The sequence below is a fragment of the Macrobrachium nipponense genome, chromosome 39 (assembly GCF_015104395.2).
Source record: "Macrobrachium nipponense isolate FS-2020 chromosome 39, ASM1510439v2, whole genome shotgun sequence".
Lineage (NCBI taxonomy): Eukaryota > Metazoa > Arthropoda > Malacostraca > Decapoda > Palaemonidae > Macrobrachium > Macrobrachium nipponense.
In genome coordinates, this window is record NC_061099.1 from 36,516,686 (window position 1) to 36,536,685 (window position 20,000).

The 20,000-nt window shown below is 37.6% G+C and overlaps 2 protein-coding genes across 2 annotated transcripts in view; one reads left to right on the forward strand and one right to left on the reverse strand.

The window, feature by feature from the left end:
- LOC135210301 (mitogen-activated protein kinase kinase kinase 9-like) overlaps window positions 1-20,000 on the reverse strand; it is a 172,276-nt gene that overhangs the window by 73,355 nt on the left and 78,921 nt on the right. Inside the window, 4 exon segments of the mRNA XM_064243184.1 lie at window positions 70-85; window positions 88-127; window positions 130-212; window positions 215-250. Of these exon segments, the coding sequence (XP_064099254.1) occupies window positions 70-85; window positions 88-127; window positions 130-212; window positions 215-250 (175 nt within the window).
- The window catches only part of LOC135209918 (mitogen-activated protein kinase kinase kinase 21-like), a 63,293-nt gene continuing 48,376 nt past the window's right edge, over window positions 5,084-20,000 (forward strand). The window contains exon 1 of the mRNA XM_064242655.1: window positions 5,084-5,192. Coding sequence (XP_064098725.1) covers window positions 5,084-5,192 — 109 coding nt within the window. The remainder of the gene's footprint in view (window positions 5,193-20,000) is intronic.

Below are 20,000 nucleotides of genomic sequence, written 5' to 3' on the forward strand. Positions count from 1 at the left end.
CCTCAGTGGAATGCCCGATCACGCCACTGAGGTGCTTGCAACCTACTTCAGAAGAATGCTGCTTCTTACCTCCAAATATCCGAAGCTTCGAGAATGTGGATGTCTTAATGACTTCAGGGGGCCATCCAGGCGTGAGGTTCCTGCTGCAGACATCCTGGTGGTTTTGGAGACTTCTCTCCGCCAGCCGAAGTCCGTGATTTTGAGGGTTTTGACTGCAGTTCGTTCTTGTCTATACTCTCACTCAACAAAACTGGAAGAAAAGAAGAAAAAATCACTGTCAGTTTATCTGAAATTGAATGTTCTGGATAACACTAACTTCGTGTGGAAGTAAAATCATTTGGCACTATTAAATTCTACAAATTATTTTATGGGAAAAGTTTACATGGCAAAAATGATAATTATACTAAGGTATCCCATAGACAAAATCTATAAAAAAATGTTTTTTTTTTTCTTACAAGACACCACACAATAATAATAATAATAATAATAATAATAATAATAACTAATAATAATAATAATAATAATAATAATAATAATAACAATAATAATAATAATAATATTAATAATAATAATAATAATAATAATAATAATAATAATAATAATAATAATAATAATAATAATAATAATAATGCAGAAGAGTGTGATCCTAGAAACGGCACATAGTAAGAAAAGTGATGGACTCTAAGGAGGCAGGATGCAACCCGGAACCCCACCCTATAAATACCACCCAGTGGAATTGGAGGACTGTGATAGAACAAAAAAAAAAAAATATAATAATAATAATAATAATAATAATAATATAATAATAATAATAATATAGGGGAAAAACTCTCCATCACGAGTATATATAATGTTCTAAAGGTCCACAATAATACAAAGTGTAAAAAGTCCGTGTATAATTTTGAAGACTTTACAGAAAGCTTTCGAACCCTTCTCTGGGTTCATACAAAGGGTTAGAAAGCTTTGTAAATGTTTTTTAAATAATACACGAACTCGCAACATTTTTTTTTATTATTATATGTACTCTCGCGATAGAGAGTTTTCCCAAATAATAATAATAATAATAATAATAATAATAATCGATTCTCTACCAAGCTTTTGGGTAACTTGCTTCTGAAACCATTAATTCTTAAAAGGGAAATATATGAAGAAACTTCAAATTTCCAGCTGGGATTCGAACCCAACCATACAAGGTTAAAGTGAGTCTCCATGAGCTACTACGTTGGCTTAATATGTGCACGTATAAAAAAAAAATGAAACGTGCTTGCACGGTGAAGATGGACCGATTTTGACTCTGAGTGCAAGTAATTGTTTTTTTTTTTTTCGAATAATCAACTTGTATCTCTTTTCATAACCAAATGGATGAAAAGCTAAACGTTCACTGTGTGTGTGTGTGTGTGTGTGTGGTGTGTGTGTGTGTGTGTGGTGTGTGTGTAATGACCTCCTGTCACTTAATAACATATGACGACAAATATAGCAGAGGCCACAGGAACTGATAAAGCTGATGGAACATGACGTTTACACGATATTTCAACAATTCTTCTAAGTGCACTTATGAGAACAGGATGACGGGGTTTCAGTGAGCGTAAAATGACAAGAAATATTATAGGAAGAATGACAACTATTATCGATATAGTCAAGGTAACACGCTCAGTTAATATAGGGATGATATGATTTTATATAAACAGATTATACGTCTCTAAATATGATTTTATATAAACAGATTATACGTCTCTAAAAGTTATGTTGTCACAATTCGGAAAATCTTATGATCCTCATCCATGATAATCCCTGATTAGTATACCTCAGTTGCAATAATTAATAATAATAATGCATTCGACATTTCTCCTATCCTCACGTCTTATCTATATTTATTTCTCGCAGCAAGACCTTTGGCCATATTGTTCTACGTAGAAACAACTGCAGCTCTTGCAGGGAACCTCATAAATACAACAATGAGAAACTTACGAAATTTCCCAGTCATTATATTGTCTGGAATTATTTGAAAAACGAAACTCAAAATTAATAGCAACATTCTTATGACCTTAGAACATTACTTTGAAGGGCCAAAGCGAGCAAATTTAAATGGTTACAATGGCTCCCCAGTTTGAACCGGACACAGTGTGTGTGTGTGTGTGTGTGTGTGTGTGTGTGTGTGTGTGTGTGTGTGTAGCACAATAAAATACTACTACTGTATGGATATTTTAGCTTCTCAGAGACGCTAAACTTTTTTTTCCTGAAGAAATTCTGGCGTGCAGACAAATGCAGCTCTTCGAAGCATAAAAAATTACAATTTTTTTCTGTGATTTGCATAGTACAGCACTTAAGATTATACATCCTTTTCTCTCTAAATACAAAAATTAAAGCCATGAGGAGTATGGGGCATAATCACTCTTAAATGGAAGACTTAAATATCTTTGTCTCCCCCAAAAGGAACAGTAAAGGAAGGTATGACTTTGTTTTAGTTGTGAAGGAAATTTGTATATATTTAAGGTAAAAGCCACATAAAATGCACATTTAATTATCTAAACAGTTTGAAACAAAATGTTTATCACCCTTAAACATTTTGTTTTAAAAAAAGATCACTTGCTTCAATTTCTTAAAACGGTAACACTTAGCATTTCCCATTGTTATCAGATTCTTAACATACACGTTGTCACCAAAAGCTAAATAAATAAATAAATAGATAAATAAATAAATAAAAAAGAATCAGATTTACAGTTTCACCAGTTATAAAATGTTATTTACGATTGACTGTAGATCAAAGTGATCTGAAACTTCACATATACCTAAGTATCCAAGCAGGTCATCGAGAAGTATATACTTTTATGAGTAAAGAGATGACATCAAACCAAACAGTTTTCATAGAAACACTAATCAGTTTGATGTAAAATTATAGACATCAAATTAGTTATTCTACCTACAAAAATAATCGTTTTGGCATCAACACTGACCATATTGTCAACAAAAATCACTCGTTTGACATCAACACTAATAATTTTGGCATCAAAACTAATACATTCAACTTGAATAATAGTCATTTATGCATTTCATTTTTTCTCTCAAATAAACAATAGGTATCCTTGACATCCTGGTAGGAATATTTCCCATGAAAGGCTTGTTTGTTTGTTTGTATGGTGTTTTTACGTTGCATGGAACCAGTGGTTATTCAGCAACGGGACCAACGGCTCTACATGACTTCCGAACCACATCGAGAGTGAACTTCTATCACCAGAAATACACATCTATCACCCCACAGTGGAATGCCTGAGAATCCAACTTGCTGCCACCGAGGTGGCAAGCCAACACCATACCGACCACGCCACTAAGGTGCTTATGGGCCATTTTGGTAATTAAGAAACCGCTCGGTTCATCAAGCATTTTATCCTAACCATGTGCATAAGGCGAAGACGAAGGTCTGGTTCCAGATCCATCACATCTTAGTTATATTTAAAAAAAAATCGTCTAAATTAGAAAGAACACAGGCAGATTTGAGGTAAGTAGTTCATATTTACGATCATCATTAAGCAGTAAATATATATTCTATAATATAAACATGTTTCATTCGTTTTGTTTTATGCCCAGCCCTCCACAGGGACGATTCCCTCTCTGGCTGGCCCTGGTATACGTTTTCTAAATAAGTTGCTTCTTGTATATTTTAAAACTGTGTTTTATTGTTTTCTCATCAGTATCGTATGTATGTATGTATGTATGTATGTATACATATATGACTGGTAGAAATGTTCTGTTACAACAGAATTCCATCTAATAACAGGAGCCCATAAAAATGTCAAAATACAGAAAGTAAGTACTATATTTCAGAGACTGCAGTCTCTCTTCAGGTAGGTAATGAATGAGAAAAGTCATAGAAAAGGCGGTATTTATACCAAGAGATCCATCCACATGCAGCCGTTTTTATTAGGTCACCGTCACTGATAATTTCTTTTTAATCTTTTCAAGTGTTGGTTGAAGGAAGATTTTATCTATGATATCTGAATCCCAGGCGCCCTTTGAGACGTTCGTACATATATGAATAAAAATACATTGGTTAGAGGAATATAATTTACAAAGATGTTCAGCTGGAGGTTTCTGTATGGAGGTTTCTGTATTATCTTAATATCAATCAGATGGATAGCAGTGGCTATAGCTTCTTTCACAATGCAATTATCCTCCTTACAGGCCAGTTTAGGGACCCCTTGTCTTCTTCGGTTCAGTTTTTTCCTCCCACTGCTCGCTTGGTTGTGCTAACAGTCATCATTCTCTTGGTGACTTTCCCGATGGTTCTCTTCGAGCCCCCATCATGTAAGAGTGGGTGTTCATTGTGTGAACAGCGGCCCAACTTCTACAGTGGGAGAGGTGATTTAGGACATCAAGGTGGGGATGCTCCTCATCACTTTTCTCCTTTCTGTCGTGAGTTGCAGGCCAAACATGGTTTCGATGACATCCACCAGGAGGAGGAGTAATGAGGCGTCTTCACCAGCGATTTTGGAAAATATGTCGTCGAGACGACTGCAGTGGATATGGGTGACCATTAGCGCCAAAATCTTTTCTTTGACACACCAATTAAATCAGTTCTCAAACAGCAGCAAGCCAAGGGGGAGACCTAGGACATATCAGAAGGGGTAGTTATTATAGTCGTGCATTGTATAGATTTTTTTTTTTTTTTTTTTTTTTTTAAAAACCAAAATTGGACACCATGTGGCAGTTATTTTGCTCGAAGAGAACGTATAGAAGGAATTCTTTGCAGGAAGTATAACACTACAGCAGCAGGAATGGGGACGGAATGTTGGTCAGGAAAGAACACCCAGACCTTCACCAGGTGATATGTTGAATCATGGGGGAATCTGGACGGTTTATTAAGAAGCAGTGGAGTTCCCCATTCATACTTGTTTTTCAAACCCAACCAACTTCTACCCAGGACCAACCTCTCTGCAACAGAACGTTTACTATATGAAAACAGACATATTGGACAATATCAGTGTTAAAGCGTAGTTCCTAAGCTGGTCCATTGGTGTGCTAACTTTAGACACGCGCCACTTCGGAGGCGGTTTGCCTTTTTAACCTTCATATATTCATGAAAGTCATGGAAGGTACCCATAGGGACCTCAAGCTCAGAAAGTCTGCTGCTTCAGTGTCGGGAGGCACTTTGAGTTCAATGGACCAGCTTCAAGCAGTTGCTCTTGGGTTTGGCAGTGAGGTTCAACACCGCACAGACTAAAAAATCCAACCGCAACCTTCTGGTCAACCATCTTAACAAAAGATGTCCCGACCTGAGTTTTCGGGAGGGTCTTCCCCTTTCGGCAAAAATCCAGGTGGTGAAGCAGCAAGTTTCAGGTACTTTTCTTCTTCTGTAATCCTTCTCAGCTCACTATATTCTGTCAGTGTATTTTCCCCATTTTCCCCAAACTTGGGAGAATGGGCAACTTCCTTCAAGCTTTCTCAAGCTCCCCTCATTCATGTCATTCCCTCAACTGAACAAACAAAACCAAGCACTAATAAAGCTGGTTCGGATCTATGGTGTCATAAGACCGTCTCCGAGGTAACTTAAATTCGGCGAAAAATATAATCAGGAAGACGAAACCTCATTAACGTGGACCTTAGGTACGTCGGCTATGAAGATCTAAATTAGAACCCGGTTCATACTAAAAACTTTTGCAGACGGTCGCTGTACAAATTTTAAAAAAAAAGTTCAACACCATGGGTACAATGACAGATGTATAAATATCAGATCCATTCGGAGGACAAGCCACTCGCCAATAATTAATTTTTTCTTCCCATACAAGCTATCAGGTTTAAACAGGTTTCACCCAAAGTAAAAATACTGGAACTGGGACATGGGCGTGGTTCCAGATCTTTAATTCATTACGATGACTTTAAATGTGGAAAATCTTCATTCTGCCGATCCATTTTACCTGTCTCGTATCAGAACAACCCAAGTGAGGTGAGACTCGTGCCTTCCTCATTGATATTCACAGCATTCGGCCTTTAGAAGAACTGTCTCCATAAACTTGGACAGCCTACCACCAACCTAGCAACACAAATCTGACAACTACAAAAACTCCGACAAAGACCATTTAGAACGTGTCCCTAAGTATCATTACGGCTGTTCCTGAACTCGCTGTGGCTGCATGCTGCTGCTGCTTTTACTAAACTAAAAACACTCAGATGTAAACAAACTAACAACACGAGCATCAATGGGAACTTCAAGATTAGATCTCCTCTCTCGTCTCAGCTCTCTCTTCTCTCTCTCTCCTCCTCTCTCTCTCCCCCCCTCTCTTCTCGCGGAAACAGCACAAAAACACTAACTGCAAACCACTTGAAAGACAAACTTTTTACGTAAACAAAGCATTCAACATCTAATAAAAGGAGCCCATAAAAAAACGCTTAAAACATAAGAGAGAAAATACTATAATTTCAGAGACCAAGCCAGGTCTCTTGAAATATAGTATTTTCTCTCTATATTTTGGAGTTTTTTATTGGCTTCCTTATTTATTTGATGGAATTCTGTTATAAACAAAATTTTTACCTGTCAAGCATCAAAACACAAGCAATGGCAGTCAAATAAATGACAGTGGTACAATTTTAAGCTACGAGCTAAACAAAGTGTTACCACACCTTCACTGTACCCATACACAGATACAGGTAAAAAATGATTAAAACAACCTTGAAATCACATATAGTAGGAGGCTTCAGGAATGGCCGATTAAGCGAAAAAGAACAAAATATGACGAGGGAGAACACTGGAGAGACACAAAATATGTGCACCAGAGGTATGCCATCCCCACCCCTCCCAAACACACCCTTCCCCAGCGTTGTTCATTCAATGAATGTAGAACTACCTCGTTATGGAAGATGTTTTTTCCAATTGCAATCCGAAGGCTTCGGGAACAAGGCGCCCGAGGCACAAACCGGTATTAGGACTTTTTAAGGGATACATTGGAGCCGTTCAGTTTTCATCAAGGTTGAAAAGTATACCCATTTTGGGAGAAGGGAACTGCCAAAAGCTCCCTTGTTTAACTAACATTTCTCCACCCGCACCAAAAGCGGACTATGCCAGTAGTAGAACTTTGGATTTCCAAGTGTTTTTGCTGATAGTATTTGCCCTGCAAAGTTAGGTTCTGCTGTTTCGGTAAGCACAGTAAAACCTTGCTCCTTACATGGTAAGTGAGCACACCGATGTCTCCTGTTACGATGGACCTAACAAGTCTTTGAGACAATCTAATCCTTGTAACTCCTTGTAGTACAGTTATAGCTAGTTGATAATCAATCCGTCAATTTTCTTAGCAATGACTTGACTTGATTCTCTCTCTCTCTCATCTCTCTCTCTCGTGGCAATATATATATAATATATATATTATATATATATATCTATATATATATATTAATACTAATTATAATATATTAATATATACTAGATATAAAGGTAGGTAGAAGCCCACGAGGGAGTAGTGAAAAACGATGGCATAGCTGCCAAGATCTTTTCGACTCAACGGTCCCTTACTTAGCAGCAGACTGAACATTTATATACCATTAGAAAACTGAGTGGGGAACAAGGAAGGGTCGTATAAGTGACAGATAAGGAATTATAAAGGAAATAAGGTTACCTAGAATCCAACACACCTGGAGGAAATTAGTAACCTTCCCAAAACAAAAAAAAAACGGGTCTACTATTTTAAGAGGTTTTACAAGAAAGATTAAGGTCGCCAACTGCTTAGACAATTAAAGGATATTATTACAGGTCAGCCAAAAAAAAAAACTGACACCCCAATTAAAAACCTTTTGGTAAAGAAAAAAACCCTTTGTTTTTTTTTTTTTTTTTTTGGCCACAAGATAAACTTAATTCAAACTAAACTAATATAACAAACATAACATATACAAAAGAAAATAAAATAAATAAAAGGGCTAAACTATTACTAATTTCGCATTTATTTAAGTGCGGCGAATTGTATCTTTGAGGTCATTCTTAAACCATGTTTACATATAGCTAACAAAGGGATCTAAAATGAAAACAGGCCACCCGACCTGAACATTGAGAAAAATTATGATGTGGAAGTTATAAGTTGTTTATAACTGGCCCAGGATCTAAGAAGATTTTTGTGATAAGACATCTTTTGAATCTTACAGTTACTGACAAAACTGTCCAATCCAATTTTATTGCCGGTTGAATAACGATGTCCTGCCTGCTTGTTCGTTGGAGAGGAGAGGAGAGAGAGAGAGAGAGAGGAGAGCGCTGAGAGAGAGGAGGAGAGGAGAGAGATGAGAGAGAAGAGATTGACGAGAGAGAGAGAGAGAACAGGAGCTTAGAGCTAGTTCAGGTTGCCCTAGGTTCCAGTGTGAGGCACCTCTAATGTCTACCAAGAAGAGAGAGGGAGAGAGAGAGAGAGAGAGAGAGAGATTGGACTGGTCAAGAAACCCAGTGAAAATACGCCTCTCGATTCATCAGATTTCTTTCTGGGTCCAAATCCAGTGAATTCGTAGTAACTGGAATAAAGTAACGTCCGAAAATAGATCCTAATAATATGATCAGTGCTTTGACTTTTGCCAGACAATTCCTAATTCCATGATGATTCATCGAAACATTTCTGATTCCGTCTGTGTCACCGATGTGACTGTTCCAGCGCGGAATCAGAGGAATGTATTTCTGGTGATTAGAAATATTCATTACTCGATATAATAAGCTGTAAGTCCCGTTGCTAAGTAACAATTGGTTTCCTAGCAACGTAAATAAAAATCTAATACTTCGGGCTCAGCCTTATAGGAGAGCTGTTCATCAGCTCAGTGGTCAACTAAGATACACTTTTTTATATGACTTAACTTAGAGACCCGAATCAGTATAGGCTATTTGGCTCATTCGCCCCCCCCCCCCCCCACAACCCCACCCCCCCTTCATAATTCATTCAAAATCTACCTCAACAGTTCCCGAAATTTCAAAGTTCACTTTGCCGCTCTGACCAATGTTTAAATTCATTATTAACGTTAACTGAATCCTCATTGAAACTCAGCCACACAAAATGCGTGACCAACCAAGTTCAAATGGAGGAAACTAAAACGTGCCATTTTTTATTACTTCATACACATCGTATGTGATCACTTTTTCAGACTTCATACACATCGTATATGATACTTTCAGACTTCATTTTTACAACATTCGGATATGAATCAACTTTTTTTCAGGACTTCATACCCTCGGATATTTGATCACTTTTTCAGAAACTTCATACACATCGGATATGTATTCACTTTTTCAGACCCTTTTTCATACACATTCGGATAGTCACTTTTCAGACTTCATACCATCGGATATGGATCACTTTTTCAGACTTCATACACATCGATATGATCAACTTTTTTTCAGACTTCATACACATCGGATATGATCACTTTTCGACTTCCATACAACCATCATATGGATCACTTTTCAGACCTCATTTACACGTCGTATGATGATCCAACATTTTCAATATGATCACTTTCAGACTTCAACACATCATATATGTCCTTTTCAGACTCTCTACACATCATATGATTCAACTTTTCAGACTTCATACACATCATATGATCACTTTTCATATATGATCACTTTCAGACTTCATTACACCTCGTATTATGATCACTTTTCAGACTTCATACACATCATATATGATTCACTGTTTTCAAGACTATTTCATTACACCAATCATATGATTTTACTTTTCAGACTCATACAAATTTTCATCGTATATGATCACTTTTCATATATTGATTTCACTTTCGACTTCATACACATCATATATTGATAACTTTTCAGACTTCATAACCATCATATGATCACTTTTCAGACATCATTACACACATATATGATAAGCTATTTCAATATATGAAACTTTTCAAACTTCCTACAAATCGTAGATGAGCACTTTTCATAGATGACACTTTTTCAGACTTAATACACATCATATGACAACTTTTCAGAACATTCATACACAAATCGTATCTTGATACCTTTCACTTTTCAGACTTTCTTTAAACATCATATTTTACGATCATCTTTTCAGACTTCCACACATCGTATATGATCACTTTTAGATTCATTTTAACAAGCATATATATAACTTTTCAGACTTCATACACATCGGTAATCTGATCACTTTCAGGACTTCAACACAGTCATGATGATCACTTTTAAGACTTCATTTACACAAATCGTATTGATTCACTTTTCAGACTTCAATAAACAGTGGAGATGATCACTTTTCAGACTTCATTACACATGCGTATATGATCACTTTTCAGAACTTCATACATCATCCGTATATGATCACATTTTCAGAAACTTCATACACATCGTATCTGATCACTTTCAGACTTTATAAACATCATTTACAGGATCACTTTTCAGACTCAACACATCTTAATCTGAGGCACTTTCAGACTCATACACTATTTTTCGTATATGATCACTTTCAGACCTTATTACACCATCATATATATCACTCAGACTAGCAGACACATTTTCGGTATACGATAACTTTTCCAGGACTATACACCATTCGTATAATGATCACTTTTCAGACTTCATACACATCATATATGATCACTTTTCAGACTTCATACACATCGTATATGATCACTTCTCAGACTATACCACATTCGTATATGGACACTTTTCAGCATGACTGACAAATAACCCCCCTTATATATAAAGATTTTCATATTCTGGCTCTTCGAAATCATGAAGAGGTTGGATAACGCGTTTCTGGGATGTTAATAGATATCCTACGATCTTGGACGAGCTTCACAAAAGGTTGAATAGCGACTATGGACTCGTATTTTAACTGGAATTTTAAATGGTCTATACTAAATGAAGTCTCTCTCTCTCTCTCTCTCTCTCTCTCTCTCTCTCTCTCTCTCTCTCTCTCTCTCTCTCTCTTGCGCGCGCCTGATTTTGATTTTCCTTATGATTTACAACACATAAAATGAAGATTCGCACGTAAACATACATTTCATGACTTTTTAACAGCAAATGTTAACAAAAACATCAACGTTTGAGTTTTATCTTTTCCACGCTGGATGTTTCACAAAATAATAATAATAATAATAATAATAATAATAATAATAATAATAATAATAATAATAATAATAATAATAATAAATCAAAGAGATATCAGCATAAAATACTGAAAATGTATCAGAGAGAGAGAGAGAGAGATGAATCTATCCGGGAGTTTCTGTGCTGTATGCTATAATAATAATAATAATAATAATAATAATAATAATAATAATAATAATAATAATAATAATAAATCAAAGAGATATTAGCATAAAATACTGAAAAAGTATCAAAGACGTCGAGAGAGAGAGAGAGAGAGAGAGAGAGAGAGAGAGAGAGAGAGAGAGAGAGAGAGAGAGAGTGCTGACTCTATCCGGGAGTTTCTGCGCTGTGCTGTTCACAACGAAGGTGAGTGAAGTCCTACATCGGCACCGAACACCCGAACGAACGAGAAACAAATTCACACAAGACGAACACGAAGTGTTAACTCTGGTTCCGAAACAAAGTCCCTTCCTTCCTTTCTCGGGAACTTTAGAACTTATAGTAACGAGCTGGTTGTTCATCTTGCAACTGCACAGGGAGAAGAGAGAGAAGGCTATGTCGGGGTATCTCCCATTTCAAACTTTACGTAAGGAAAAAACTTGAGATACTTGACACACATTAGAAACGAACGTCCGAAGGGAAAATGAAGAGGAAAATGTGAACATTTCATTATCGAAATAATAAGAAAATTACGAGGAAAATGTGAACATTTCATTATCAAAATAAGAGGAAAATGTGAACGTTTCATTATCAAGATAAGAGGAAATTGTGGATATTTTATTACCAAAATAAAAGGAAAATGTGGATATTTCATTTTCAAATTAAGAGGAAAATGTGAACATTTCATTATCAAAATATGAGGAAAATGCGAATATTTCAATATCAAAATAAGAGGAAAATGTGAATATTTCATATAAAAATAAAAGGAAAATTAAGAGGAAAATGTGAAAATTTCATTACCAAAATACAGGAAAACTACGAGGAAAATGCGAACATTTCACTGCCGCAATAAGAGGAAAATTACGAGGAAAATGTGAACACCTCATTATCAAAATCAGCAACCGGTCGTTCTCGACAAAATATATATTGAAATGACGAAACGAAAAACAACCCAAGTATTTCAAAATTCGATTCTCCATTTACGGTCTGCGATCAAGCGACGGACGACAGAGGTATATATATACGGAGTGCGTTGGGAGCAGTTATAATTATTGTTTCGTTTCTTCAAGGCACTGCGGGGGAGGGGGGTAAACGAAGAAAAGGTAAGGGGGGTACATAAGGATGAAAAGGAAGAAATGTCAGCCATCATCGATACCGCATCCTCGATGACTGGCCGAGTTCTCGCAGAATATACAACGCCCGTTTGCAGTGTTGCCGTGATTTCCCTCCAATACAACGTTGACCGGTTGCATACGATCTTGCGTTCCAATGACCACAGTCATAATGAAACCATAAGGACTGTAATATGGAGCAGTTATATATCTTAATGTGGGAGACGGGCCTCACCAACAAAATTTAGATTATACATAGATTGTCTATGTAAGAATTTATATATTTGAAATTTTTAGATATTTTTATATGAAGTTTTTTTCTATTTAAATTTATTTCGGTGTCAATAACCTAGATGTTGTGACGCCAGGTTTAATAGACACAATCAATCAATCACTGAAACCATGCCATATATCGTATGAATTTTGTACATCATTAGAGATAATCATCACCATCTGAGGCAATGCCCACCTCTTTCGCCCTGTGGTTCCATACCCACAAAACTAAACTAGGAGCTAAAGGCCACTAAACTAGGTATACCCTGAGTATGCAGATCAAGGTGGTATGTCAGGCACAAGATAGGATTATCACCGATGAACAGAGAAAAAACAACAGAGAATAAAGTTGAGTAACAAGGAAAATGACAGAAAACGGTGAAGAAATAATTGCAAATTGAAATCTGCAAATTGAAATAGACAGTAATCGTGCAAAATACTTGAACTTTAAAATAAAATAATATGTCATACGCAAACAGTACTCAATTATTATCGCAGTCAAGTGGCTTGCGTTTCCACATAACTGTCTCTTTATATTTGGGAATTGTCTATACAAGAAAGAGAGAGAGAGAGAGAGAGAGAGAGAGAGAGAGAGAGAGAGAGAGAGAGAGAGACTCCACACAAGTTTCACTCCTCCCTTCCCCCATCTCCCAGAAGGAGGGCCATTACCCTTGTCAACGTCCTATAAGCTAGGTGGATTTGGCTATCGTCTAAACTTGGTTATTAAGAACCATGATATCAGATCCAACTTCCAAATTGTGTAAGATGTGTCAGATGGAGTTTGAATCGAGTCCTGTGCTGGGAGCACTATCAAATGGACCCAAGGTACCACCACCTGACCACAGGTCCAAGAGGTCGTCTATATTTCTAGGCATGTGCATCAGTCGATGAGCACCAAGAGAGACTGAACCCAATTTCAAAAGTTGTTAACTGCTTCACCACACAAGGATTTGACTCAAAAGCCTTAAAAATGTCAAGCCCCATAACGGTACAGAGGCTTATTACTGAGGGGATGGACATTCATAGTGCTCTGAGTTCCTTTTGAGAGGTTGGTCTGTGCAAGAGTGATGTCTCGGTTATGAATGCTGTGAGAATTATCGTGTTTTTTTTGTTTTTTTTTATGGACGCTTAGACGACAAGAAGAACGCATACTAAAACACAAGTCAATCAAAATATAACCATTAATAAATTAAGAAAAGGGAGGTGCAGGGTTTCCACCAAAAAATATAATCACTGAATGTCATCTTTTGCATACAATGAACTTAAATGTTAAGTCAAAGGGCAGAAGCACCCAACAGGATGTGGAAAGTGTGTATGCACGATCATTGGAGGTCTAAGCCTAGAGGGTTGCCAAAGGTCACCTATATACATCAACAGAAATGAACAGAAACAGGAAGAGGAGGGGGGGGGGAGATGGGGTTTCCTTCCCCACATACGTGCTCCATCTGAATACCATATTTAAATCCAGACTGATGTTAGGAAATGTCCTGGTCGTTAGGGTGTAGCCCCTATTTTTCTGAGAGTAAAATGGGACATGCGAACGGAGTTCCAAATAGCAACTGTTGGAAAGAAGGGATAAGAACAAGAGGAAAAGGGCATATATACGTATAATCCTGGAAAAAGAAAGCGACCATTTTCCACAAGTTGTGATACAGGTCAGGTTGAAACATAGGGACGTTAAAAAATTTCAAAAAGACTTTTGGTGGAACTGAAAAGATAAGAGTCCTTGGTTAAGACGCAGAGCCGGTGTATATAAAAGTATGAATTTTTCGATTCTAGTGTGTTTTATATTTTAGCGATCAAGTCTTAAGATTAAGAAACACTCCCTCATGTCATAACATCCCCAACGGTAGTTTGTAGGTTGGTATTCGAGCCGACTGATTCTGTCCCTAAAGAACTGACCGTGGTTGACCTTCAAGGGTTGGTCTACAGGGTCCTATAACCTCTAGACTCTATAGAGGGTATAGGACTCTGACTATGAACCTTCACTGATACGTTTCCACACAACACAGGGTCACATTTCATGACTTATTTCCAATATATATATATTTGTTTGTTTGTTTGTATGGTGTTTTTACGTTGCATGGAACCAGTGGTTATTCAGCAACTGGACCAACGGCTTTACGTGACTTCCGAACCACGGCGAGAGTGAACTTCTATCACCTGAAATACACATCTCTAACCCCTCAGTGGAATGCCCAAGAATCGAACTCGCGGCTACGGAGGGTGCATAAGCCCCTAGAACGATACCGATCACGCATGGGCGCGTTATGTTTAAGCTGTTTCTAGTTTAGGCAAGATTACATTATCTAGTTTAAAATTACTCGCTTTTTTTTTTAAGTAAGATCCTAAGTTTAAGACTTATTAGCGAGTATTTCATGTAAAGGCTTTTGGCAAGTTGCCTCGAGACTGACTATCCATAACGATCACAAGAACATTATGTTCCAACTCTATTGTGATGGCTTTCTCTGACTTCTTGTGAAAAATACTTTCTACGAAACAGGTCTCTATCATGATGTTTCTCTCTGACTTCTTGTGAAAAAGACTTTCCAAGAAACAGGTCTCTATTGTGATGGCTCTCTCTGACTTCTTGTGAAAAATACTTTCTAAGAAACAGGTCTCTACCATGATGTTTCTCTCTGACTTCTTGTGAAAAAGACTTTCCAAGAAACAGGTCTCTATTATGATGACTTTCTCCGACTTCTTTCCAAGAAACAGGTCTTTATTATGACCACTTTCTCTCAGACTTCTTGTGAAAACTACTTTCCCCCCAGAAACAGGTCTCTATTACGATGACTTTCTCTGACTTCTTGTGAAATCTACTTTCCAATAACAGGTCTCTATTATGATGACTTTCTCTGACTTCTTGTGAAAACTACTTTCCCAGAATCAGGTCTCTATTATGATGACTTTCTCTCTGCCCTCTTGTGAAAACTACTTTTCAAGAAACAGGTCTCTATCATGATGACTTTCTCTCTGCCTTCTTGTGAAAACTTTCCCTGAAACAGGTCTCTATCATGATATCTTTCTCTTTGACTTCTTGAGAAAACTACTTTCCCTGAAACAGGTGTCTGTCATGATGACTTTCTCTCTGCTTTCTTGTGAAAACTACTTTCCCAGAAACAGGATTATGACGACTTTCTCTGACTTCTTGTGAAAACCACTTTCACAGAAATAGGTCTCTATTATGATGAGACGGACGAAAGATTTCTGCCATCTCGTTATCTGTTAAGGATTAACTAACATCACAGGGGGGTCCCATGGGTGGTGGTCTGCATCATTCGTTTTACGAGTGTTATAGCTACCACCGCCTTAAAACGACTAGATCTACTAGCTGCCTAGTGCATTAAAAGCACATCAGTTACCTTTTCATTCATTTGCGGACTCAAAACTGCATTGTCAGAAGGATGCTGCCATTTAGGTGGAAGCATACTTCAGTATTCTTCATCTTACAAATCAGGCACTCAAACATTTGATTTGAGGATGTAATGAGTTAGTATGAAAAAGAGAGTTCCACATTATCTTTTACTATCATTACCTCCTTGTCTTTTTGTGCTTTTACTTCCACAAGCAATTTCAGTTACACTAATTTATTCGACTTTTGCATCATTCAGAGCCGTTTCTCATCTTTCCTCTACAATCCATGTATACGGATGTGAAATGTGAAGGTTGGAGCTATTGAGAACTCTTAGCACAGTGGTCATGCGGAAAGAATGGACTAAGCGCGGTTGGTGTAACCTTTGAGCAAGGAAAGCCTTAACATCCCGGAACTGAGAGAGAGAGAGAGAGAGAGAGAGAGAGAGAAGAGTCCAGAAGGTTGTTTCCAGCACGGGATTCATCATCTATGACATGGCTGCTAAGGTATGAATGAAGTCGTGACAGTTTTGTCTTGTCAGGGAAAACGGGTTTAATTCGCTGCTTGTATCAACAAACTATCTATTTTTATAACGGCGTACACAACTGCCCCATCGTTACAAGATTAATCAAGCCGTCTTTACATTCATTCTGACAGTTGGGAACACGTCCCTAAATAGCAAACGAATCAATCATTCTTTTGATAGAAATTAATGCCACTCTTAGCCAAGATGTCTACCACTTCATTGACTAGCACATCCAAGTGGGTTGGTGCCCAGGGAAAGTCGGTATACCTAAGTAAGGACGATTCACTACAGATATACATTCTAAAAGTCTGTTTCCTCGTGGGAAGAAGTGTATTCCATAGTATTTGAAAACAAACGACTTTCTCTACCTATACTGCAGGTGTATAGTAACTACCTCGTAAGAGCAAAAGTCGATTTCGTAAAGTTCACACTCGAACAATGAATCAATTTCTGTGACAATGATTTCAATTGTATGAGTTTTCATAACATGAATGACTTTTAATTTTAATTATATTAATTTTAGTGGGGTGAAGTACACTTCTCCGCATTTTGGATGCCAAGACAAAGGTGTACAATGCTCTACCGACAGCTCCGCAGGTATTTGCAAATGCATACGGTCCACCTTGACGAAAATTCCTCTTGACAGAGAACGATTCTACAAAATCCTCGTTGAAAACAGACGTGGAAACATTCATCAAAAGGATCTTCGATAAATGGCACAAAGAAGATGCCAAATTACTCTACAGGAACGTGTTCATTAATTAAATGGGCGAAAAAAAAGACATTGGAAGCGTCATCTACTGACGCGAGACACTCATCATCGAACATGAATAACTACAGTTGGTCACATGCTAGAGGAAGAGTATAAAAAAAAACCGTATATATTTAGAAGCTGTCCCTCTTTCAGGATGTCGATTGTTTGTTTGTATGGCGTTTTTACGTTGCATGGAACCAGTGGTTATTCAGCAACGGGACCAACGGCTTTTTACGGGACTTCCGAACTACGTCGAGTGTGAACTTCTATCACCAGAAATACACGTCACTAACTCCTAAAGGGAATGCCTGAGAATCGAACTCGCGACCACCGGGGTTGCAGGTCAATACCATACCGATCACGCCACTGAGGCGCTTTTCAGGTTGACGCAACCCCTGAAAAAAAAGAAATGGCTGTCATACCCAATCCCCGGCTATACTCAATTCATCAGATGAATTTGGACCACAGTCAGCTTCCGTCTAATATATCTATAAGACGGTGCAGTTAAGATTTATTTACGAAACATGACATGGAGACTGACGCGCCGGTGGCTACAAGGATAGATCGTCAATCTTATGTAAGAAGAAAGGCGCTCTTGTATCAGTTTTAAAGGCACGGTACATCTGCAAAAGACCAAGCAATGAAATTTTCCACCTTATTTTCGTTTTTTCCTCATCTTTTCCAAATTCATGAAAGACGTATATGAAGCAAATCCTCTTCGGGCGCTCTCGACCCCAAAACCCTCACATCCAAGAGAATCAAATTCCAAAAATGATTGTTCAGAGCCTAATAAAGCCCACAAAATGTTCGATAGAAATTGATTACAAAGACGACCTGGATCAGCAACCGAGGATGAAATGGGAAGTAATCTCAAGACGAAAACCACACGCCTACAACCGACGCTGCGAACGTGATATTTATTCATATTCCTGGAAATAAGGAGAGAGAGAGAGAGAGAGAGAGAGAGAGAGAGAGAGAGAGAGAGAGAGAGAGAGAGAATCTACCCTGTATACTACTCTTTATGACCTATATACAAAACCGATTAGCATAGATGATATATTACCCCTAAGGTGTCCAAAAGTAAGAATATATAGAATTTATGCAAAAGGCCAAGCACTGCGACTCATGAGGTCATTCAGCGCTGAAACGGAAATTAACAATAAAAGGTTTGAAAGGTGTAACAGGAGGAAAACCTCAAAGTTGCACAGTGAATCAATTGTTAGATGAGGGTGGAAAGTAAGATGGTAGAAAGAGAATATGAAAGGAGGTACAGTAAAATGAACGAAAGGGGTTGCAAAGAACCTTAAATATTGCCTACAGTTCACCGTAAAAGGTGCACTGACGGCACTAACCCCTCCCCCTACGGGGAAAAGTAATAAGACGTTCGCAACTTCAGCCAAAACGTATGAAGTGCTTGACCTCATAAAGAGATATGAAGTTAATATATATACTCTACTATATAATTGTGGATTTTTATGCCACAGACTGTTCCCTCACGAGACTGAATTTCTTAACATCTTTGAAGTTAATGATATACATTTTTTTCCCGAGGGTGAAATTCTCTGAATTCTTGTTTAACAAACCTTTAATTAATTTGGCGATATAAATGCAAGCTATAGTCCAATGCAAGTGTTCTTGGTATCATGATGTCTGTAGCACGTTCGTTCGCTTTTCATGATTGTTTGTTTGTTTTATGCTGTTTTTACGTTGCATGGGAACCAGTGGTTATTCAGCAACCGGACCAACGGCTTTACGTGACTTACGAACCACGTCGAGAGTGAACTTCTATCACCAGAAGTACCCATCTCTATCCCCTCAATGGAATGCCCGAGAATCGAACTCGCGGCCACCGAGGTGGCAGGCCAAGACACTCAAAAAGCGACAGTAGTGTACTATCTTTTTTATCTTTATCAACATCACTGTTTCATAGGAATGTTCTAACATCCACGTAAATATGTTTACATCAGTGGTCCACGTCGCTGTGAAAATAGCTTTTTCCAGCGAGGATTATATAATTCTAGGAACTGGAAATGTTCAACACTGTTTGAAAAAAACCGGCTGAATGTGTTCCTCATTTATTAACCTATAGGCGATCGCCTATTTTTTCAGATTTTTAAATGAATTCGCATATCCGCGAACATTTTAATTTTGACAGGCGGTCGGGTTTCGCGAGTCTCTTTAAAAGAAGAAGAAGAAGAAGAAGAAGAAGAAAGTCAAGTTTTCTCACGAGCTTTCTTTCACATCCGAGCACTGAGTTATGATCATTTCATTCATCCTTCAGTATACTTTAAAGCTGCACTGTACCGCTCTTTTTTTTTTTTTTTTTTTTTTTTTTTTTTTTTTTTTTTTTTTTTTTTTTTTAATTGTACGAGAATTCTCACCCCAACTTTTATTCCCTTCACATTTATATTGCTCTTGCAATCTAAGTTCCAAGTCCGTCGTGTTTTTTCCTCACTTCATTTACGAGTCACACGAAATACTTTATATAATCATTATTTTCTCGTGACATTCAGAAAATGAGTAACATACAAAACAATAAAGTTATTGTAACTGAAAACGTAAAAGCAACGTCTATTCAAGGAAGAGGAAGTACAACATCTGAAGCACAAACATCAATGTTGGTACTCCTGGGAACGAATTAGTCCAATATTCTCCAACTGATTTTCGTCCTGACCTGCCACCAGGATCGGTATCTAATGAGGTTATCTGATGAGGTGTTTCGACGACGCTTCCGTGTGTGTGTATATAGA